The following is a 25,506-nucleotide window of genomic DNA, read 5'->3' as shown; positions in this document are numbered from 1 at the left end:
CCTTATGGGCAGTTGTGAACTGTCAAAGTTTTGCTTGTTTTGCCACAGACAGACACAGTTTGATCTCCCAAGTCTCTGACAACATTATGGAAAGGATCGCTCCTTTTTTGTTGAAGCAGAAACAGCGGATTTATCGCTCTCGCCAAAGCCACCAGACTTCATTTATAGAAACTGTAATTTTATCATCGTAAAACACACTTCATTCAAACTCAACAGAAACAAAATAAAAATCACCAAAACCACCTTGGTTTGTCTTTCTGCTGTTCCAACAATCACCAACTCTGGTTTGGTCAAAATAAACCCTTAATTCACAGCACGGAAGATGTGAAAATATCAGGAGCGTGACGGAGGTCAGATGTGAGAGAAACGGTGTGGAGAAGTGGCGTCTAGAAGCAGAATATTTTCACATCTAACACTGTGAATTAAGGGTTTATTTCAACCGAACCAGGGCTAGTAATTGATGGAGTAGTGAAAAAACGAACCAAGACTTTTTTGATGAGTTTCATTTTGTTTCTGTTGAGCTGGAAAGAAGTGTGATTTACAATGATAAAATTACTGTTTGCATAAATGGAGTCTGGTGGCTTGGGTGCAAGTGATAGATGAGGTGTTTCTGGTGAAACAAAAAGGATGTTACTCTTAAAAAAAAAAAGGTTTGTCTTTGTGGGGATTCTTTGCATAATGTTGCCAGACACTTGGAATAAATCTGACCCTGTCGGTGGCAAAAAGAAGCACTTTTAGTGGGAATACTTTGACAGTTCATAGTTACCCAGGATTACATTGCAGCCCATTTTGCAGCTGACAGCTGGGCTCTTGCTCATACTGGACCAAAAATTGACCCCTCCCAAGTCCCGCCCCTTTTTGCTCTGTACTTCAATATCAGTTAAGCAAGCTTGGTACCCACTGGAACCTCTGTCAAATTCCTCCTTTCCTGTTTCCTGTACTTTTGGAGCATCCCGTCTAAACTGGGAAGTCGGACTTACCAAGTTTCATTTGGGAAATTTTAACTGGAATGCCTGCTGAAGTCCCCACTCTGAAAGTTGGAGGAACCTCACCAACCCCGACCTCAAAATCCAAGATGGCTGCTCCGTGCATCAACAGTAGTTACAGCTGTTAATCAGCACTTCTGTAAGCTGTCTTTTGTGTCTCATTAAACCAGTCGCACATGCAGAACTGTCCAAGCTCTATCTGTGGATAGTGTTTTTATGCTAATACACTGTAAACAAGCACAAAAAAAAGTTGTACTCGTTGTTACTGGAACGTGGTCAACTCTGATGTGACGTCTTACCCTGCTCTGATTTCTGGCTTCCAGGGTAAATATAACTTATTATCTATGCTACATGCTAGGCTTGTCGACATTGGAAAAAGACATGTTTGAAGATGGTTAAAAGATGTAGCTGGTGAATCTGTAAAACCAACATGTAGTCACTTCTATCTTAGCCTATGTTAGCAAAACACTAGCAAGCTAGCAACGATTGATGTACACCCTACTCTGACTCTGAATGGCTAGTACTCGTAGCTTATGTTGGGTAGGTTTAGGTATTAAAAGTGTGACTGGGTAGGGTAAGGTTAAGAATATCAGGGTAAGCCAATGAGAGGCCACGTATTATCACATTTAAGTCTGCTAATTTTCACAATATGCTATCTAACTAGTTATATAAAGATTCATGTACATTAGCTAGCTAGTTGACTATCATTTTTGCTAATATTAGCTATTAGATATAACTAGTTTTTTGCAACAGAGCAAAATGCGAGTTCACGATTGCTGTAGATTAGAATATAATTGTGACTGGAGCACAGAGCAAAAAGGAGCAGGACTTATGAAGGACCAATTGTTGTCCCCTTTAGTCATTTAGACACAAAAACAAGGGAAAATAGGGTCCAGGTTGAGAAATACCAAAGTTACCCTTTAATGAAAGCACTCTAGCCACTTTTATGGCCACATTTTGTTGACTAAGAGTTATAATAACTGTCTGTAGCTTAAATTTACATTTGGGGAAATGTGTCTAGTTTTACCCATGTGAAATGTATCGGTATGTGTAATTTTGTGATGACTCATCTATTGTGTCAGTGAGAAGGCCCACAGTTTCCCACAGAGTCTAAGAATAAAGTGACTGGTGGTGAAATGAGGATTCATCCTGCAGCCTTGTTACTGTTACAGTGAGCCTGTGTAGTGTAATATAACCCTTCCTCTTTATATTGACCTGTCCATCTGACTAAAAGCTACTTCCAAAATAACTTTACAAAAGGAGATTAAAAATAGATGGTAATCTTTCATAGAGGAAAACACACTAATCCAACCTCCACCTCTCTGATCCATTAACATCAGAGCCTCACGCATGTTAATTCTTAGACTACATCTGTGTAATTAACACACCAAATGGCCTCCAGACCCGATCCTTTGGCTTCGGTTGCATAATTACCATCAGTCCACCACCACACTTAGACCTCCTGTAAGTGGGCTGATGCATTTATTTAGAAGCGTAAACACACACACACACACACACACTTGGTCCACTTTGAAAATACCAGAGGTTGGAGCTCCGTGGTCTCAGTGCGACAGATATGTCCGCCAGCTTCCTGAGGCAACCGCAGACGTGATGATTACATAATAAAATGAGGCAGAGCTAATGAGATGGGTAAAATATTCCCCCACTATTACCCCACCACCACCCACCCCCGGGGCCCTTCATCATCATCTTCCTTCTGCCAGAATACTGCTGAATCATAGAGACATCCACCCTGCCTGCCTCTCATTCTGCTTTGGACTGTCTGTCAGAAAGCGTGCCATGTTGCTCTATCTGCCTTCCCTTTTTCTTTTGCCTACCTGTCTGTGTCTCAGGAGCATTTAAATCTCCTCTTGCTGTCTCTCTGCTCCCTTTTCTTTTTACTCTTACCCTCAGCCATTGCTCCTATTTCTCTGGTGTTCTGATAGTATTTTTTAATGAATGTTTTCTCTTAAAGGGACAGTTCACCGCTGTAGCAAAACCACATATTATTCTATTTATTAATTTAGATTGTTTTGGTGTGAGTTGCTGTCTTTTGGAGATATCGGCCAGAGAGATATATATCTTCTCTCGAATATAATGGAACTAGACAGCACTCAGGTTGTGGTGCTCAAAGTGCTAAAAAAAAATTATTTGAAAAACTCAGCAGCAGCGTCTTTTTTCCAGAAACCATGACCCAGTTACTCAAGATAATCCACAGACCTTGCTGTGAGCAGTTTCATGCAGGAACTATTTTCTTTCTGGCGCACTACATCCACTAACCGCATCACTGCACATAAAGAAGTGCGCATCTACTCATGGATGTGAGGCTTGTGCTTGTGACAGCGCAGGATGTAAACGTTAATGGTGTTCTCCTCAGCTGAGCTGTAACCAGGGCTTGACTTTATATTAATAAACTTTATTTATATAGCACTTTCCATAACAAGGTTACAAAGTTCCTCACAGAAAAAAGAACAATAAAAACAGCCAATACAATAAAAAAAAAACAGCAGATAAAAACAACAGATAAAAAAAAAATACAGTAGACAAAGAGGAGCCAAATAAAAACAACACAAGCATCCCAAAAGATTGAAGGACAGAATCAGTTAACAACATAAAAATGGTCAGAGCAGAGTGATAAAACCCACTGACTGATGGTTTTAAGAGAAGATTTTAAAGAAGCTAATGACGTAGCCTGTCTGATTTCCATAGAGAGACTCAACTCAAGAGCAACAGCAAAGGCCCAGTCACCTTTAGTCACGAGCCGGGATCTGAGAACAACCAGCAGCCCAGACGCATTTGGAGTAAATTTGTCTTTTATATAATTTGGAGCAAGGCCAAACCAGGAATAAACAATAATGTTTTTAGGATTTTTTTTTTTGTGCCTGTTAAAATTCAAGCGGCAGCATTCAGTACCAGTTGGAGTCAATGGAGATTCTGGCTGATACTGGCATAAAGTACATTACAATTATCTAAGCAGGAAAAAAATAAAATAGAAATAAAAGCGCCTGCCAGCTTGCCCGTGGCAGGTAAACTCTGTGTTTGGGCAAGTGGAATCTGACATGCAGTTGTCTGACAGAGAAGTTAAAAATAAATGTTAAACCTCTTTTCCTGCGTTTCTGACCGTGTGGCAGCTCTGATCCCAAACGCTCTGTGCAGTTGAATAACAAGTCACCGTCTTGTCTTTGGCTTACAGTGTTCCTCCAGCCAGTGTTTGTTAAATAAAATTATATCTGTTGCCGCCACTGCTTCAGAGCTTTATCAAATGTCATGACTGAAGTCAAAGCTAGCTAATTAGCAGCTACAAGACATTGCTATTATTTTATCACTGGTGGAAAAAAAAAATCATAGGAGAAAACGCAAGCAATCATCTGATATTTTGTCTTTTGCATAACTCGTAGCTGCTAACTAGCTTTTCAAAGTCTGGACCAACTCTGCTGTTAATAAAAGATGAGATAGTAACGGACTTTTTTAAATTTCTTTTCTGTGACAGCAAACACAACACCTCTCAGTGACTATTATGCTTCAGACTAAACTTACCCACACACTTTGAGGCCAAGTAAAGTAACGTAACTAACCCTCAGACACCGGAAAAGCTTCCATTAACAACAAACCGACTAAACTCTGTTACGCACACAGACTACCCACAATCAACTGCTTCATAAAGCCTGAAACACACGAGTGCAGTTGTGCTAACAGTGGAGGAAATATTTGGCTCCAATGCTTGAACAAAAGCGCTAATACCAACCCCACTGTGGAAATACTCCACTGCAAGTAAAAATTCTGCATTTTAAACATTACTAAGGTAAAGATCCAAGTAATATACATAATACACATGTAATATATGAACCATCTAAATCCCTCCTGATTTGTATTTATTTTTAATAGTTTGGCTGTCAACATCTCTGCTACTTGCCACATGTCAAGCTTGGAGTAACATGAACACCACTGAGTCAGCTAACGCAATGATACGTTGGTGGTGTAGTTCAGCAGAAAAAATAGTACCTTCATGACACCAAAGTTCCCCAAAACTCAGCAGGATAAATGTGTATTTTTGATTTGGGGGTGAACTGTCCCTTTAAACATGTGCACATGATGCAGTGAACAACATTGCTAAAATCTGTGTGGGTCAGACTCGTATTTGAGACATTTGAGCCGCCTTAATTTCGGTTGAGATTGAGGCGGTGGTACCTGTGGTGATTTCTGTGTCTCTGCATGCATTATGCATCACTGTCTATCACTCGGGGAATGATGTATACATCAGCGTGACCGCGTCGATTTGGACTGGATGTAGGTGTGTTTGAGTAAAAATCCAGATGGACGTTTTCATTTCTCATGTCCCAGAGTCGTGGCTGCGTGCCAGCTGTCCTCTGCCTCCCATGACGCAGTGTCCTTCAGCCCTGTAACATAGTCCCACACCATGACTCAGCTTAGATCAAAGCCTACAGCAGTTTACTTCTAACTATGAGAGAATGACATAATGTATCTGAATTTCCCAAAATGTGCATGACTGGAAGCACCACTCCTGTGTCTTTATCGGATTCCTTCAGAGTGCAAAGCTTCTGAAACATAATCATAATAAGACTTGATGTATTATTGGGGGTGAAACTGAGTGGGAATTTGTAGAAAAGTGAGTTTCAAACATAAAGGAGAGAGTGTGGAGGGGGGAAAAAAAAAACCCTCAGCTCAGAGAGTGGGCCACAGAAGCCGCCATGTGCGCGGGCGCAGCCGTGAAATCAGCCTGATCCAATAGATTCTGTTTATCTGGCACGACTACAAGTGAAAGCAATTGGAAATCTGGGGGAGATTTGGAGAGGGCTGTGGATTCGAAGAGAGAAAAAAAAAATGAGCAAAAAAGTAATACTGTCTGCTCTACAGTCTGGCAAAGCAGGCGTGTTTTCAGATCAGCTTTTAACAAGGTTAATGGTGATTTTTCTCCACAGGCGCCGTTTTACTGTAAAAGTCTCATCCTTGCATGCTTTATCTCTGTCATTTTTTACTCTCTTCTCTTTTCCGTTTGTCTTTGTTCTCTTCATCTCCTCTCCCTGTGAGTGCTGTACCTGCTGCTGCTCCACATCATTTCTGTTTTTCCATGCTAACGCTGTGTTTTTTGGCTCATTATCCTCCCCAGCCACCAAATGCAGCTGTTTCGAATTCATCCAGATCAAACAGCACATTTTTTTAGGGCACGTTTCCTAGCTCCTGTCTCGTGGTACAATTTTCATCTCACACACACACACACATACACACCATACATACACATACACAAAAGTTAAATCACATCAAATTATAAGTTTAACAGTTTTATTAGAATCTTGCAATAGTTTTGCAAACACAAGTATGGCAATATCTGCATCAAGATATACAGTAGTAACTGGTTTCAAAGATGTTTTATTGGTTTATGTTGAAGGATGTCTACTGTATGTTTGCTGGATAGTTGCTGAGAAATATTGTACAAAGCATCTTGAGTAAAAAGTCATTTTTGGAATTGGAAAAAAAAAAAAGCATTTGTATATATTTATATATTAATAAGAAATGCACTGCCATGGCTGTGGAGATATGGCTTAGTCTCTCTACACCCGATTCATCACCGTGAACAGAAAATGGCAATGACGTGACTCCACATACAGTGACGCGATAGTGTGTACTGTGAAACAGCAGCTGAACACATTCTGAGTCATTCATGCCTAAAAGGAGTTCATTTAGAAGGAGACAGCTCGAGAGATAACGTTTCTCCTTCCAGTGGGGGAAAGAGTTTTTATTTTCTTGTTTGCGGTGGGCAGTGATTGATTAACAGTTCATTCAATTTGATCCTTTAAAGGAAAAGTTCAAGATTTTGGGAAACACTTTCTTGCCAAGGATTAGATTAGACTGATACTACAAAAGACTACCAGGGCCAGGCTTTAAAGAAAGTAAATCTGAAGAGTAAGATCTGTTTATTTGTCGATGTTGCCTTTTGTGAATAAAGTAAAAATGCAGAGAATAAAGTTGAAATGTCCAGAATAAAGTGGAGCTTTCAGTATTAGTGCCAAGTATAAGATAAAATAAACCCAAGGGGGAAGATCTATTAATTAATTATTTATTTATTTAGTATTTCTAGAATGAAGTTAAACTTTCAGTATTAGTATGGTACATAAGAAAAAATAAATCAAGAGGAAAAGTGTTTTCCTTGAAATGTTGAGAAACTTTATTCTAGAAATTTCAACATTATTCTTAACATTTTGACTTAATTCTTAAAATCCCTCCCAAAAAACAAAAGCCTTTCCCTCTGAGTCGTTTTTTTGTTTGAATTTATTCTCAACATTTTGACTTTTTTCTTCACATTTGAACTTTATTATTGACATTTCAGCCTCATTCTCGAAATGCAAAACTGCTTCTCTTTTTCCCCTTATGCCTCGTCTTCTGTAAATACCACTTTCATGCCCATATGGTAAATATGAAGATACAGTCAGAGGCAGGTTAGCTTAGCTTAGCATAAAGACTGGAAACGATGACGTTCATTTTTATTAACATGTTTCACCTTGGTTAATTCATATAAACACATAAGTGAAAATGAATAGTTTTGCAGGAGGTTATGTGCTGGACTATTTTTCGGGGGTTTTCTGTGGATTAAACAAAATATATGTTAATTATTGAACTTAAGAGGTCCTCTTAGGTGGGTCTTTTTTACCTTGGTTCCAGCCTTTATGCTAGGCTAGGCTAACAGTTTCCTGGTAGTAGCTTCCTATTTTCTGTACAGACATGAGTCGTATCAATCTACCTGTCTAACTCTTAACAAGAAAGCGAAAGTGTATTTCCTAAACTGTTGTTGCAGGTAAACAATTGAGTCCAATAAAGCCAACAGTCAAAGCCTACAGTATATTTCTGAAGTGCAGGAGGGTCATACAGGGGCTTGATAACATCACCTACTGTGTAGATTTTAATATTTTTACATGAACATTCTTTGGGACAAATTTGTTTCTTTAACGATCAAAACTTATTTTGTCAGCTAGTGCAATAAATCCAGTTAAACTGGTCAAAAACAGACAAATTTAAATTGGCTAAACTTCGGTTCTACAGTCTTTACATCCATCCTTTAAATTAAAGTGTGTGCACAAAGTTTCTATTTTACAGTCAAGAACTTTCTTTCACGTATCCCAGTTTCAATAGTTTGTGACTTCTTGATTTTATTGTGGTGCTCATCAACAATACCGCCATGGGTTAGGAAATCATTTCAACAGCAACAACTCAAGGATCCATCACTTGATACATCTTGTTACAAAATAAGAAATACTTTTTGATTATTTTTTTTTTTTTTTTTGTTTGAGCCACTTGAACAATGATGCAAAAAGTAAAAAAAAAAAAAAAAAAGATGCGAAATCAAATAACTTTACTTAATAAGAAGATAATAAATGTACTCTCTCTAACATTCAGGTAGTAAGTTCCATAAGTCTCTCACAATGTATGATACATTCATTTCTCTATTTGGCCCTTTCTGGCGCCAACCTTTACTGTAAATTCTTCTCTGTGATCCAACACACAGAACATGGCGAGTGGGAAACACACATTTTTCCAATATTCCAACAAGATGGTTAAAGTAGAAATGTTTTATACTATACTCAACATAAGGACTTGCTGTATTATTTACAATATATACTGTAAAATTGTAAATCAGGTGAGATAAAAAGGCACAAGTTTCCCTTTTTTAAATACAATGTAAACATCTCATCAAAAAGCATGCATTAACATTTCATTTTACAAAAAGGATATCATTTTTAGACAAAGTACTTAAATATTGTTTTCCAGCAAAATATAATTCTCTCAAAAATACTTTCCCATTCATCCTATGAACCTTTAGACAGTTTGTATTCCTTTTAAAAAGGACAAAAAGGGGCAAAATAAAGAAACGGTGCGAGATTAGCTCAAGGGTCCTTCACAACTCGAACACAATAATGCTCAAAAAAGACGGATTGTAAAATGAGGCCTTTCTGACAAGGGACTGTATGAAAATTACTGGGCAGGGTTACGTTTTATTTGTTAAAAGAGCAACACCCAGCACAACATCTTTAATATTTTGTGTGGCCCTACCCTGCAATATTTCAAAATCAGATTATTTATTGTAAACATAACAAAATAGTGAAAATACGGTCAGTCTCTAGTTTTGAATAAAGAGCTGGGTCTATAAAATAATGATAGACTTGAATGCTGCACTATTTTCACCCAACAATCAATTTATATATATGTATGTGTGTGTATACATATATAAGTATATGTCAACACTTTTTATGAATGGCTGTGCATAAGACTGCCGTTATACTGTTGTTACCATGTCATGACACCTGTCATGAACATGAAGGAGTCTATGTAGGTTTAACGTCCCACACCAGCAGGTGCCAGTTTGACAGGAAGTACAGTACCCAGGTGGTTTTCTCGCTGGGTTTCGTCTGAGGCACCCGGGGGCTGAGTCAGCTAATTAGAGGGCTAGCTGCACAGCTAACCAAGCTAACAGCAGCTAACAGCTGTTAGCCCACAAATAAAGTAGCTAACCGCTGTCTGTCCATGAACAAGCCCTGTAAGCTAAATTGGTACTGTACTCAAATCGTCAAACCGGCCTTATAGCATTTAATGACATCTTCATGACAAGTCAAAATGGTACCACTTTACTTGAGGCCAACGACAATATTCAAGACACACTTATAACGGTCTTGTGACAGCCCAGTCAAAACCAACCACATGACATGACAATGTAATTGTAAAACATTAAGCTTACAGTTTCTTTAAGTTTTATATGTGAAGTTGTCGTGACAAAGACATTGATAGGTTATGTTGTCTTCCTTAATGTCAAGTTGTCATAACAAGGACATTTTTGACTTGGTTGATGTCGTGCTGTCATAAAAAATACACTGTTGGCTGGATTAATGTCAAGGTGTCACAGCAAAGACGCTTTTGTCTTGGTTACTGCCAAGTTGTCAAAACAGACATTATTAGCTTGATTAGTGTTTAAGTGTCATAACCAAGACATCTCAGACATTGTCAGTGACACTTAGTGACAGTCATGAACATTAATGAAGACTCCTCAATGTTCATGACAGGTGTCAAGACAAGTTATGACAGTGTAATGACAGTCTTATGCACACCTCTTAAAATAAATTCTTACCAAATATATTTTTTGCAATGAGAAAACACCCTCCCCTCCTCTCCCAGCAAATTTTATTCTACCCTCCCTTGAGCGAAAATTAAAAATACACAACCCTGTTTTCTGAACCTGTTGAATAATTTTCTTACAGTCCCTAATGACAGTTGCGATCATGCCACCTCCATCTCTTTGTACACCAATCGTTACACTATAACCACCACAGAAGAGACCTCATAATGCAGCAAAGCGCCGTCATTACGAGAGCTGTGGCCACAAATACAGTACACCACCGCCGCCACCGCCACCACCACCACCACCCTGCTGTGCTATAGTGATGTCATGTTGTCTAACTTTAGGCTGGGGTGACCATGCAGAAAGTCTTTTCCCGCATCATCACAGTTGCTTATCAAAACAGACAATTCCTGCTAGCTGCTCTAATGCCTCATTTCACATTGTATCTCCTCTGTGCAAATCTAAATGTGGAAATAGGATACGGCTAATCCTATAACATAAATGCATAATACCCACACTGAAAGAGCAGATCAACTATGCACATGCTTGCCAGGAAAAAAAAAAAACACACAAGCACACACAAACTTAAGCCACGCTCGCTCCATTCACACATGTAAATACACACTCACAGGGCACGAAAAAAATAAATCACACGCCCCCACTGTTTTTCTTCCCCAGCGGCTCTTTTCAGTAGCATCATAGTAGTGTTCCACAACCACCCAGAAACCAGTGGGGTGTGAGACAAGTTAATGGTCCAGATGACTGGGCCTGCCATACCTAAAATAGTAGCACTTGGCCTGAAGGTAAGAGAAAGGAAATTAGGAAAGGTGATCATACCAACAGTTCTTCATCAAGCATTCATCAACATGTACCTCAAAACATCTGTACAACAGCTGAATAGAATGTGTTTAAGAAGTTGTTAATACCTGTACACATCTGCCTGGTTTTGATACATGAGCCGTTTTGCTGTAAGCACTGCAGAGTAATGCTCCATTTCGGATTATATCAACTTTACAGAGTATGTGTGTTTATTAAACTGTGTGTCCATATGTAAGTGTATTGTACATGGACTTGCCTACGAGTTAACTGTACATGTTATGTTTTGCCTGGCTTTGTAGAAATGAAGCACCTTAATGTAAAATGACTGGCTTGTCAAAAACTAAACCTTTGCAACACACTTTTATAAAACGCTTTTTATTATTTCTGGGAAGAGTAGATAAGTGTCGGTTCACAAAGGGCTGGTTTTGCTTCATTGTGAGTAAAAACAGACATTTGGACAGCTGCTCTGGAGATAACACAAAACACAATTACTATGGATGCACCTCAGTCAAATCCATTACCAGCGGACTCTACTGAAATTGTTTCCGTAAATGCATGTTTTCCATCCTATCCCGCAGCACTTTTCCTGCACAAAAAAAGGTAAAATCGCTCATCAGTGTTGTCTTAATTCTCTACACCACGATGCCTAATATAGTGACTTCATGACATGGGAGCTTCACGTGCAAGCGTTCTTTACACAAGAGAGACATTTTTATTTCAAAACAGCTCTAGCTTTGGACTTTTGCATATTAGTTTTGATTGTTTTACTACATATTTGAATTAAAAAACTCAGTATGTGGATGTTTATGATGGCTGTTATGACACCGATTGAGATTCAAACTTGGACTTTGTTAGATTTAATGTAATTATCCAGCTTATGATGACGCTTGTATAGCCCTTGGAATATATTCAAATAGACCTTTCGCCTTACAGTCGAGAATTATCTGTGCCTCCTCATAATGTCCTTTGCCCTGTAGTCTTGCAGTATGTTGCTACACTGCAAAGCAAAATCTAAAAGTATTGGCATATTTTTTTTCTTCTTAGTAGTGCTATTATTTTGAAAGACTGCATAAGCCACAGTTAATATTTGCAAAAACTTTTTTCTAATCTGATTTTAGTGCATGTGGAGTGCATCTGTGCGTTTCTGTGAAGGCATGTGGACAGCACGTGTGTCAATTTCCCTCTAAATGTGTTGTGTGCGTGTTTGTGTGTGTGGTTGTGTGTGCAGTGAATGTATCTAGCGCATCCTAAGAAATGTATGGCTTTATCTCCATAGAAAATACTGTCATCGTCTTTGGGGCAGGGAGGGGGCAACTTCGGGATGCTTTGTCACATTTGTCACAAGTCCTTCTCGGCGCGTCGTGCTCGGCTCGACCAACTATTCACAGCTCTGACCTGCTCGTGGTGACTGCAGGGTCGAATCACTCTTTCCCCCCTTTTTTTTTTTTAACTTCTGTCACCACGCCACTTTCACCACCTTCCCATCCCAGAGGAGGTCGCTGGCATACTGGGCGACAGGGTGCAGGCCAACTGGTCAGGCCTTCTTCCTTGCACGATTTCTCTTGTCTTGTCCTCGTCGTCTCTTCCAGTTCTCAATGCTGCTTCTGTCCCAAACTGTTAAGTGAGTCACTTCTTGTGGAAGTAGATTGTGTGAGTGAGGCCGGACTCCACCTTTGGTATCTGGTCACTGATGATCTCCACCAACATCTCGGGGAACTCCACCTTCAGGGCCTGGGACTCGCGAAAAGTGTAGAAGCAGAAGTCCAACAGGTTCCCCACCAGCTGGACAACACAGACACACAATCAGAGATGGACACAAATACATCAAAACTTAACTTATTATGCATTACAAATGCTTGCTCAGCAAATATATTTAAATAAAATACAAAATACTGGTATAGAAAATGTATTTAAAATGGAATAAACTTGTTTAACCCCTTCAAATCTAAAGAGGATGTCTTCTTCCCGGCCAACATAACTCTCTTTCAGAGGCTGTAGCAGCTCAGATTTAAAGTCAGATGAAGATACTGTACTGGTATTACATAAAACTAGAAGACTTAAGGAAGCCATTGGTCATGCTAGCTTGTCAGGAACACAAGCTAGGACGACCTCTCACCTCAAGATATCTGAATGAAAATGGGTTCTGTGTGTACCCAAGAGTCTCTCCTTTACAGACATGCCCACTTTATGCCAATCCAAATTCTCGAATGCAGTATAAATGTGGTTTTTTTTGCCTATTCTATTTGAATATTTCCACATACTTCCGTCTATAAACAGTACTGGACCTGCAAAAAAAATGGCTGGAAAGCTGAGATTCTTGTGGATTCAATGAGCCCAATTACATTCATGTGTGATGATGTTAGTCCCCATAGGAGACATTTCATTGTAGTGACACCATTTTTGAAACTTGACCTCACTATATAAAATGACCTCTTGTGACCAGTAGGGTAATTACAGACTCACGAAACTTCACAACCACAAACTACAGACCTGCGGCATTCAGAGGATGAATGGCTTTCTTACATATATTGACAATAAGAAGGGCTCAAGAACAGAAGTGCTCGCCATCCAACTGTACTTCAGTAGAGTTTTCAGGTATCTGTACTTTGAGTATTTATTTTTCTGACATTTTTTTTACTCCCTACATTTTAACACAGATATCTGTGCTTTCTGCTCTTTATATTTTCAAAACAGGCTTGTCACTTTAATTGTAATGCATTTGAGGGGAATGATTGATCATTTTTATTTTGCATTATTTCATGCTGCCTTACTAACATAAAGACCATTTTCAGCCTAAATGTATGAGACAATAACACACAGAAAAGACAAAGAGAAAACACTGTTTCAAGATGATACCAACAGAGAAGGAGACTTGGCTGCGGAGAAAAGGTGAGATTCAGTTAGCTTTGCACAGAAACCAGTTCTTCAGAGGGTGACTTTTTGTTTTAACACTTTGAGTTCATCTCAGAGCCTGGAACTTTTCACTTTTACTTGAGGAAATAAGCTGAATCAGTACTTTTACTTTTACTAATCTGTGCTCCTCCTTGAGTAAATAATGTGTACTTTTGCCACCTCTGAATGTTTTTGATACCAAATCACAGCACAAACTTTTCTATGCTGTTCTTCAAGGTCTTGTTTGCTTCAACAGTATAAGCCCTTATACACTCAAAATTTGAATAGGTGCTTAAAGAAAACATAATAATTATGGATTTATTACTTCACCCACAGCGCTGAGCCGCATCTCATGTTAATCTTCAAGTCCACAGGTTTCAGATGATGCATCTCACTTCTATGTGGCACAGTGTTAACATGCATTCTCCTCTAAAGTTGCCCTGCTCTCTCCTCAAAAGGAAAAAAAAGGTTTTATGGAAAATGAAATTGATTTCTGCACTCTACTGTATATTCATATAAGTGTGTTTACATTCTGTTGGGGCTATGACCTCTTTTCAGTTCTTTGCAGCTCACCACTTGGGGGCACCACTGATTTTTTTTGTGGACATCCCTCCTTTAAAGAAGGGTCATCCTTTCAGCACTAACCCCATTCACTCAGTCATTAGGGTCACTGAATTCTGTCCATTTATCTCTGTGACCTCTCGCTTGCTGACTCTCACTTCTTGGGGCTTCGCCTGCACTGTCGTTACGCCACATACCGGTTGCATAAAAATAAGAACTGTGATTTAGCACATTTGCCACAGTGACCACTGAGCACTGTGATCCAGTATACTGCGAGCTGGCATTGATCCCCTTCTGTTCCATTCACCGATACAGGCTGGTCAACGCCTCTTCCAAAATAACCTCCCCCTCGGGGAGAGATTGGGATGCAATAATCCTTATTCCAAGCCGCAGCACCATTGAACCGCTAAGTAAATGCATTATCCAAATCCACCATGCTGCCATTCTACTCCAAACATGTCCTGTGATATTAGAGGCCCAGAGTGCCATTGGACACCTCGCTCCGTGTGTGAAGGCACGGCATACCAAGAGGCTGCCAAGGGAAGCCTGTGCTGTACTGTAGGCGATTGGCATGGCAGGCTGCAGACAGAGCGAGGGTACTTACATCATGCATGGCGTCCAGTAGCTTGGTGAGCTGGAAGAAGCGCTGCCAGGTTTGGCCAGAGTTGTTGGTTGCTTTTCCCACAGAACGCCGGAGCTCCTTAATGTAATTAACCCTCATCTCCTCGAACACCGCCTGGTTCTTCAGACCCTCTTTGGGAACTGGGGAACAGACAAAATCCTCCCATCATCAACTGGATTTAATCAGTGGACAACAATACAGGTTTCAGTGTTACAGGATTTCAGCTGATATGAGACTTGATACTTACGATAACTGGGCGGATTTATTAGAATATATTTAGAATTTATTGATCTTTTAATGTGATTGGTGGGAAAGTGTCTTATATAACAAACTCAGCACTTCTGTCAGTGTCTTGTCTATATTTCCTACATTGAAGGACTATAGCATTAGATTTACATGTTGTGCACAGTTCTTGTTACAGATGAACATTTTCCAAACTTTTAGATTGACTGATTAACATTTAGAGACTGGCAGACTGTAATCTATCACATTTGATATACATAATTTGTCCAATTAGTTGACTAATCAGTTAGTTGACTGACAGAAAATTAATTAAATAGTCAACTATTTTGATAATAAATTAGTTATTTTTTTTGTAAAAAATGGCAAAAATGATATTTTCAGGCTTGTAAATATTGAGATTTCCTGCTTTTCTCAGTTTTCTATAATATTAAACTGAATATCTCTGGGTTTTGGACTAACAAAACAAGACATTTAAAGGACCAGTGTGTAGAGTGTAGTGTTATCTGGCGGTGAGCTTACGGATTGCAAACACCTTGTCTCACTCTCCCCTTCCAAGCATGAAGGAAGAATATACAATAGCAGCAAACTACTGAACAATTGTCAAAACATGACGGTGCAACATGGCGGTTTGCATGGAAGATATAATCAGCTCATTCTGAAGTGACAAAAACACAATGATTCTTCTTCTTTTCAGATGATTATTCACAAATGAAATACTTTTAATATACCATATCTGCCATATTCCATCCATAAATCCCAGTAAATCTTACTCACTGGACATTACTTTGGACTTTGAGAAAGTGGGATGAACATTTTTTCACCATTTTATGACACTTTACCATAAGAGAATAGTAGTTAATGAAAATAATTATTAGTTGCAGCCCCAGTGAACATTTTTTAGCTGTATGCTTGGCCGTGTATATTGTGAGATTATATTGCTATGTTGTTTTTTGACAAGATGGTTATCACTTTAACACCTCTGGTTGTACTCAGCCATCGTGAGTAATGTTGTAAATTAATGAGGAGCACTATTTTGGACAATCTTGATTTTTGTAATTCAATGTATTAGTTAAAAAAAATACATTTCTATTTCCATCTGGTTAAAGTATCCATGAACAGTTTTTGATTTTATCTCAATATACATCAGTAACACAATTTAAAATTAAATCTAGTGTGATAAAGGATGTCCTCCATATTTGCCACTCCTAGTTGACTGCTGTTTTTAGATGAATACCAATGTGTATTACTACAGGGCTTTGTTAAATACTTGATTCTGATTGGTCTGTTACAGGACTCTAAGGGTCATTTAATTAAAATCATACTTTAACTTAATGAATAAAATCAGTTTTAAATATATTAAATATATTACCATACATTATCCCTCACTTAATGCATTTAAGAGTGGGAGCTGGTGACTCTTTTGAATTCTATACAACTCATCTGATCCAAAAAGCATTTCTTTTAGTAGTTATGTTGTCAGGATATGAAACCTGGAGGACAATTAAAAAGCAAAGATGCTGTAGATTCACTAAGAAAAAGGCAAACATTTTATTTCAGCAGTTTTTTTTTTTAATTTAATTAATATTTTCTTTAGTCTCTTTTTGAAAAAGAGATCATGATTTTAATTAGACAACCTGATTTAGAAAAATAATATATTTAATAACAGAGTTACTGTTCTGCAGCCAACGATTAATGCTCCCCTGTAAGTGTCTGTGGATGTGGGGGAAAGGGGGGAAAAAGTCACTGAAACAGTAGTTGTTCAGAAATGCACTTAAACATTAATGACATAGAGTGACTTTGACAAAAATATCAAATTACTGAATGCTCTCTGGGATGGTTGGGCTATCTGAAGAAAGTTTCAAGTCTCTCTCTGAGTTGATTTTCCTGCCATACGTAACGGGTGAAATCCAGCAGCCACCTGGAATGTATTTATATATTTATGGTTCACTTTAGAAAATGGTCGTCAAGCGCACATTAAACCCCATTTGCAGTTAATGGGCTAAGCCATGCACAACCAGCGGTATGTTCCTTTAATGTAGAACTGTGTAACTGTGTAAAGGGTAATTAGAGGTGCTCAGTGAATTACGCTCACACTCCCACACAGGAGCCTTTTTTTGGACATTTCTCCTGTGTTGACGACCTAAGCCTATTTAACAACTCATTACAAGCACTTTCACCATTTCAAGAGGTAATTAGTTTCCATGCGTAGCCGTTGATTCATGAAAGACGACTGATACACTGGAAGGCATTGATTAAAAGTTATCTCAGCAACAGCGACAACAAAGAAGAGAACAACGGTGCTTATGTGTATTAAAGAGCTTAATTATTGTGTCAACCAGACCCCATTCATCAAGCAGTTTGTTCAATGACCAGCGTTCATTCACATTATAATGACTTGGATGGCAGCATCAATGCACTTGAAATAAAAAGGAAGTGTAATGGGAGAGATTCAGACAGATGAGAGGAATGAGATACAGTAACTGCGCCACGAGGATGCATCAAAATGTCTACAAATATCTTTTTCTTTCTCCCTCACTGTGCAGGAGAACAAAGTCACAGATACGTGGAAGTCTGCCAAAGCTCTTAAATGACATTCAGCTGCTGGCTACCAGATTAAGAAGCACCTCGCCTCTCAAAGAGCCCACCTCAAATCAGTCAGAGGGAGGGCCTTCAGTTGTCCTTCAGCCAAGACTAAGAGATGATGATATATACCGACGTGAGTTTATCTGACATCAGAGATTTACTAATACCGGTTTAGGTAGCTACACCTTAAATACATGTGGGTGTAAATCAATGAGCAGGACTGATTTTTGGCAATAAGATGATCAAATCCTGTATCTTCACTTGTCAGGTATTTAATTTGTTGGATTGGCCAATGGCGTACATTATTACATGGCTTTGTTAAATGCCCTTGTCTGATTGGTCAATTACAACATTCTAAGGTCTATAGCAGACCGTTGCTATGAAGAACAGACCGTTGCTATGGGCACAGCTCTGATCATAGACTCTGGAGGAACAAAAAAAAATCATTGTTAAATCACTAAAATCAATTTAAAATTAATATTTTTTAACAAGCAATATAATGTACAGTGAGCAGGTCGCTATTGTGAAATAAAGACATCAAATTATTTTGTGTCACATTTGTGACCATGTTGCTTCACACTGGGGTCCTGTATCATCCTGTCAGGTTTTATTTCATAATAACAAGCTACTCACTGTACATTATCCCTTACTTAATTTCTGGTTGTCTACCCGTGACACAGCATTACATATACAATGATAAAAGATTTGATCCATATCACCAACTCCTACTGCAGTATTGCTAATTATTCAGGTAAAAAATGGACAGGGATTCAATTACAACTACAAAAAGTTATTACTATTATCATTATATTAATAGATAGGTTACAAGGTTAATTATTTCTCATTTTGCTACACAGGGTTATTGATCCTCAGAAATATTGAAAAAGTCCCTGCACACCTGGATGTGTGCACAGTGTGCAGGAGTTCTTCTCATCATCCTTTAACAACACAGGGTTGTATAACGAGATGCTAGTTGTAGTTCCTCTCATGTTACCCACAAAAAAACAAAAATATATGCAAGCATTATATACAGTAAATGGGTGAATAAATAATGAGTCATAAAAAATATATATATTTTTTTAATGGTGGAGTGCTGAGCATGAATTTGAGTCTCACAGCCTGAAGGTGCTCTGCAACATACTGTATAGATTATTTTCATTATTGATTGATCTGCATTAAAATTATTTAAAATCATTCACAAGTGCTTTTGCTAAAATATTTGCAGAACATCCATACAGTACAGTTGCTCCATCACGTGCAATGGACCAGTGCAAAACTTCTCTGCTGCATTGTGGAAACAAAGCAATGGATGATTATTTTCTACCCTACCTAGTATTTGAAATAATAAAAATAAAAACATTTTTCATGGTGAAGCGCTGATGATGAACTTGCCAGCCTGAAGAAAAATAGCTGTTCCACTACGTAGTGTATGATTATTTTCATTATCAGCTGATCTGTTATTTTTTTGATTGACAGTTTAGTTTATAAAATCACTGAAGGTAGTGATTTCTTTTTTATTTCAGTCAAACGCCCGATGATATTCAGCTTACAATCGCATAATATAAAGAAACTGAAAAATGTTGACATTTGAGAAGCTGGAAAAATATGATATTTTACATTTTTGCTTCAAAAAAACTATCAATAGCTATTCATTGATTATTAAAATAGTTGTCATTTAATTCTCTGTCATTTGACTAATTGATTAAAGGGACAGTTCGGAATATTTGAAGTGGGGTTTTATAAGGTATTTATAGATAGTCAGTGTATTACCTGCAGTAGATTTGGAGAAACAGAGACATTCAAGCTGAACAATGTACTGCTGTGGACAGAGCCAGCACAAAATGTTTTTTTGTGTTTCTGTTGGCTATATTTAGAATATTGTCATCGCTATACTTTGCTGTCAGACAGTCTTTTCCACTGTCAAACCGCTTATATTAACCAGTCATCATATGCGAAATCAGTAATTTTACATTGCAGAAAACAGGAGCTGCTGATCTGCCGCTTCTTCAATCTGTGAGCATGACTTCTGTGAACCCAAACTAATGTTTTAAATCACCAAAGTCACAAAATAACACAAATATACTGACTGATCGAGGCAGTGGCAGACAAATAACTGCCATGTTCTGCGAGGTGAAATTACTTTTTTGCCAGTGGAGTCTGGTTGAGTGAGAGATGGCGCTATTTGGCTCATAAATTGGCGGTTTCCTGTCAGAAGAGGCTGTTTGATGGCAAGGCAAAGTGGTGAAAATATTCTATATATAGTGCTTTGGATGATTTTTTTTTTTTTTGGTAGCTAAAACATTCTTTTGCTGCTGACCCAGTCCACACTAGTACATTTTCCCCGCTGGTTCTCGGTGAGTCGACCGCCATCTGTTGTAAATGATACACTGACCACTTAAAATAAAGCAAAGTTTCCCTTTAATCATCACATCATCTCTAATGTGAAACATCTGAGACTGAGCTTCACGTGTGTAAAAGAAATATTCTCATTCAGCAGTGTTTCACCTCTGAATAATACCTGTTAGTCATTCATGTTTCATCAGTGAATTTAAAGACGCTCCCCGTCACGTGAACTCATGATCATCACCAGGGGCACAGTTAACAGACTCCTGTGCATTCACAGCACAGCTAGACATGTGGAGGAGAGACCGTGGTATTAATGTCTCGTAAAGTTTTATGGTGCTTTTGAAACCTTACAGAAATATCTCTGACGGCAGAGTGTGAAATTCTTAGCCTTGATGGTTCAAATGATCCCCCTTTAAAAAACTAAATCATGCCTTTTCTCCAGCGCTTTTGAGCAGCCAGAACGCCTCATGAACCAAAACCACTTGTAGCAACACTGGAAAGAAAACAGCAACTGACAGGACCTGTTTGTGCTCTGCAGAATGGATGGCCACAAGGAAAAAGCCTACGTCTTGTCATTTAGGATTGTGTCTTTTTGAGAACAGATCACTGCAGGTCAATAACTTTGGGAATATGTGTTTGTCTGCCTGCCTCTTGTCCTCCATTTCTGCCTCTTTCTATACGATTTTCTTCACTGTACTTTTGCACAATCACCTTCGAGGATGACATACATAACGCTGGAGGAGAGCAGATGTGAAAAGAGATTGTACCCTGCTGCAGAGGCTATGATTTCGGTGCTTTATTTCGTGGCTGACATGATGAGAATGTGCTAAAACCCAGGGCTGCGTTTGGAACCTTTTGTTTTTCTCCCACTGACCCACATACGCCCTGATTAGAAACTGACCTGGCATTTAGGGGCGTTACCGCGACCGGCCCCAAAATAGGGCATTTATACCACCGTAATTGGTGTCAAGCGGATTTTCGCTGCAGGTATAGAGCCTTTTCAACTAGGCCATATTTCTTTTTGCGAGTGCAGCTGCATTATTATGTGCACCAGGAAAGGAAAGCTCTTTTTCTAATTCATGTAAAAAAAAAAAAAAATAAAGAAAAAATAAAGAGGCAAACATAACTCACGCAGCTAGGAGATGCCATTAGCATGTTTGTTGTTCAAGGACATGCAGCTTCCTGCTCCAGGTTGCTGGTACATACCTTACTGACAGGGTGGCTCTCGGTTTAGATTTAATACCCGATACTGTTCATTAGGGAGTTCTACAACTAGCCCAGAGCATGACTACAGTTACAACTTAGTGAAGCAGTAGTTGTCTGACAGGAAATTTTCATTTACACATGACCCAAAAACACTGCCAAAAGGCTGGTGAGAATGTAAGTGATCACACTATTTTAAAGGAATGCATGGGTGTGTAACTTCACCTTGGTAAGCCAGGATTTTAGATATACTGATGTCAAGAGTCCCAGTTCTTCCTCTTGACCAAAAGAAAGTCAAAGTTTCTGATTATTATTAACTTTTTCACAGTTATGACATAATTTAATTACATTTTCTGTAAAATTTCATCAGCCTACCTAATGATCTAAATGGTGTGTGAGAGCCTATAAAGCCTTTTTTCTTTATTTCAATTTATTTTGTGCCATCTTTTTTGCCTATGCTGCAAGAAAATCATGTTATTAAGTAATTTATTTCTAAATTGTGCTGCAAAACCAATTTTCTTTCTTTACAAAAAGCAAAAATCCATGAATAATTTCTTCCTCCTTCCTGTAGAAATCAACTTCTCTCAAGAACTTTCCAATTTTTTTTTGTCTGTGTCTTAAAAAGAAGAAGGATGATGCAGACTGTTGCATTATAGTAAAGAAAAGATTTATTGGAAACAGGTTGAAATATTTGCACTAAACTAGCTGCATGTTTTAGGAAAAAGACAAAAATAACTCAATAAAAAGATGTTTCTGCAAATAGTCTAAAATAAATACCAGAATCAGTCATAAAAAGACACCATGTATAGTTTGTGTGTAATTATATGTTGGAAACAAAATGTGCAGAAACACTGAGGACATAACTTCAGCGTCCTCAGTCCTCACAAGTGCGGTAAATGGAATATTTATGCTAAAAATGATGAGGCTCTTTTTCATTTTTTCATCACATCACATTAGATGTTACTGTGCCATAATCCAGCTGTTCCCAAACTTTCTCATATCAAGGACCCCAACAGCAGATGCACATTGGACCACGGAGCCCAGTTTGAGAGGATTTTGTCTTAAGGAATCCCCCTTAAGTATTTTTTTTATTTTTAGGTTTGAACATATTAAAGTCTTCATAGTTAATCAATACTTAAACTGGCATCACTATAAATGACAATCAAACAAAACAGCAAACCTTATTTTTTCTGTTGTTGTTTCAACTTTTTTATTTGCTGGAGACCCCCTACAATCGACTCAAGGACCCCTGTTGGTCCACAGATCCCAGTGTGAAAGCCACTGCTATAAAAAAAACAAAATGATATTTTGTGATAGGATTCAACGGCAACAAATTCAAGGAAAACACAACAAAGTTTCATGTTTCAAAAAGTGTCACCTGTCTGTAAGCAGACCTGGCATCCTGTATAACCAGGCTGAGTGGATATAAAACAGTCACACAAAGACGTACTAGGCAAATAACTTCAAAATCCTTTTCTTTTTTTTTGTATTTTTCATTTTCAAGCCCACGCTCACTGAAGCAGCAACCTCCTGGCGTGTTGTTGTCTGTTAGCCTCAGAGGACTCACATCAACAAAGACTGACAAAGGCTCGAGCAGAGTCGTCTTCATTTAGTGCAAAAGGCAAAAACAATTAGGCTCTCTGACTTTTTTAAAATTTATTCATCAAAAAACTGAACTATTCAGTCAGAGGTTTACACTGTAAAATGTAGATTTAAATCATAAGTGAAGTAATATAAACTTTTGTTTTGAATGAGTCTCATTCAGTTTTCTGCTTTAGTGACAACAGTCTACTTTTGTAGATTAAACAACTTGAAATTACACCTCACTCTAGGGACGTTAATGATTTATCATTAACTGATTAATCGCCATTAAGAATTTAACCAATTAAAACTGTATTACATGATCATTAATCATGCGCCTCATTTGACATTGTTTTGTGTAGCGGACCCATTTGTTAAATAAGGAAACTTAAAATGAGAAAGAAAAATAGAAAAAAACTAAGAAAAAATGAAAATGAGAAAAAACATTTTGTATCTTAATTCATCTCAATTATTAATGATTAATCTATTCTTAGCGTGTTCAACTATCGGTTAAGGAAAAACCCGTTCCCTTCACCTGCCACTTTCATTTCAGTAAAAGTGTCTCAGTTTCTCTTAGTTTTGTGCGCAAGCTGTAATGGTATTAATGTCTTCCAAATTTGGTAAAATTGTGTTGTTTAAGTTTTCATAGACTCACTAAACCAAACCAGCTACTGTTAAGTCAGGCTAATATTAGAAATTATATGAATTATATTTAACAAACTAAAATAACTCATTAAAGTTACTATAAAAACTGCTTTCCCCGAACCATGTTGTTACGGAGCAGTATTGATCTGTCTTAAATTTAAGTTGCATTAATGCAAACTCTCAGATTATTAACTGCATCTGACTTGTGTTCATCTAACGTAACTTTCTGAAAAATGTAATGCATTTGTGTGCTACCAATAAAAGTAGTTTTTTTCTCTTTTCCATTTTATTATTAAAGTACTGCAATTACCTTTTCAAGCAGTTTCAAGCACTTTATCTGAAAATCTAAGCTCTTTGCAAACAATATTCAGGTATTTTCAAGGATTTCCAGCCCTCGTAAGAACCCTGGGTAAACACACTGTACACTTGCCCCAGCTGGAATGAGGCTAAACGGCCAGTTCAGAGGGAGAAAAGTGAGAATCCAGTTTGGTGACAGAACAAAGGAATGAGTTAATCGAGCAGTACGATCTACAGTGTATGTCTGTGAGTAGAGGTGAGGAGTGTAACTGGTTTGAGCAGGCCGCTGCTCCTGTGCAAAATCCAAACAGGGTCACGAGACACCGCAGGCTCAATGAAACCTTAGCCAAGGTCAGAGAGGAATAACAGCCCTCTTCTCTCTTTTCGCTTTATCCCTCCTTCCTTCTCTGCCTTTCACTCGTTCACCCTTTCTGTAACACACACACACAATTTTTCAAACCAGCCTAGAGGCACTCACACACACACACACACACACACACACACACACACACACACACACACACACACACACACACACACACACACTCAGTGGCTGCATAGTACTTGCTCAGCTGACAAGTTCTGACAACTCCTCTGTAAACATTTCTGCCACTACTCCTTCCACGAGGCCCTGACATTACCTCCAATAACTGTAACTAAGACAAATTCCTATAATGCCTCTGAAAATACAGACACGGGCTGCTTTTCATTTTTCAAATCATTCACAAGCGCTTCTGCTGAAACATTTGCTGAACATCCATAGACTGCGTTGCACCAGCAAAGATTAATTTAATCTAAGATCCATCGTAATCAGAGTTTAGCAAAACAAGGTTTAAATTGATTCAATCCAGATTAAAATTCAAGCAGAGCTCTGTGAATCTGTTTAGTGATGTAAAATGAAATTAAACAGCTGAACAAATGTATAAAAAAAATAATTTGAGGGCTGTTGGGACTCAGTAAGTATTCCTTAACAAAACTTTGCATTGTTTGCGAGCCAGCTAAAATGTTAATAAAACATTACATTGTTTGCTAGCTCGCTAAAAAGTTAATACAATGTTATATTGTTCACTAGCTAGCTACAAAGATGACAAAACATTACTGTTTACTAGCTAGCTAAAAAGTGAACAAAACATTACATTGTTTGCTAGCTAGCTAAAAAGTGAACAAAACATTACATTGTTTGCTAGCTAGCTAAAAAGTTAACACAATGTTATATTGTTTACTAGCTAGTTAAAAAGTTGACAAACATTACATTTTTTCTAGCTATTTTAAAGGTTAACACAACATTATATTGTTTGCTAGCTAGCTAAAAAGTTAAAATGTTATTGTGTTTGCTATCTAGCTGAAAAATTAACAGAATGTTACACTGTTTGCTAGCTAGCTAAAAAGATTGTAAATCTCATAAGCCTACTCATGATGGCTCAGCAGAGATTTATTATTCTTAATCCATCTCAAAAAGGCAGCTATTTTAAAAGTTTAACCTCAAACATTTAAAGTTAATACTGGATTACATTTTAAATTGGAGTTTAAAGTTATGGTGCAGCAAGTAAAAACTAAACTGAGGTTTAAAGAGAGGTTTAAATGTAATCTTACTTAATTTTAAG

General features: G+C 38.0%; 1 protein-coding gene across 1 annotated transcript in view; it reads right to left on the bottom strand.

Annotated features, from left to right (window-relative positions):
* Positions 1 to 7,857: 7,857 nt before the first annotated feature.
* Positions 7,858 to 25,506, bottom strand: part of nr3c2 (nuclear receptor subfamily 3, group C, member 2) — a 123,154-nt gene continuing 105,505 nt past the window's right edge. The window contains exons 8-9 of the mRNA XM_084715129.1: positions 14,987 to 15,144; positions 7,858 to 12,711 (exon numbers count right to left, since the gene is read on the bottom strand). Of these exons, the coding sequence (XP_084571255.1) occupies positions 12,556 to 12,711; positions 14,987 to 15,144 (314 nt within the window). The 3' untranslated portion in view covers positions 7,858 to 12,555. The remainder of the gene's footprint in view (positions 12,712 to 14,986; positions 15,145 to 25,506) is intronic.

This window comes from Lutjanus erythropterus, chromosome 3 (assembly GCF_056507025.1).
Source record: "Lutjanus erythropterus isolate fLutEry1 chromosome 3, fLutEry1.hap2, whole genome shotgun sequence".
Lineage (NCBI taxonomy): Eukaryota > Metazoa > Chordata > Actinopteri > Lutjaniformes > Lutjanidae > Lutjanus > Lutjanus erythropterus.
This window is presented reverse-complemented; position numbering and strand designations above follow the sequence as displayed.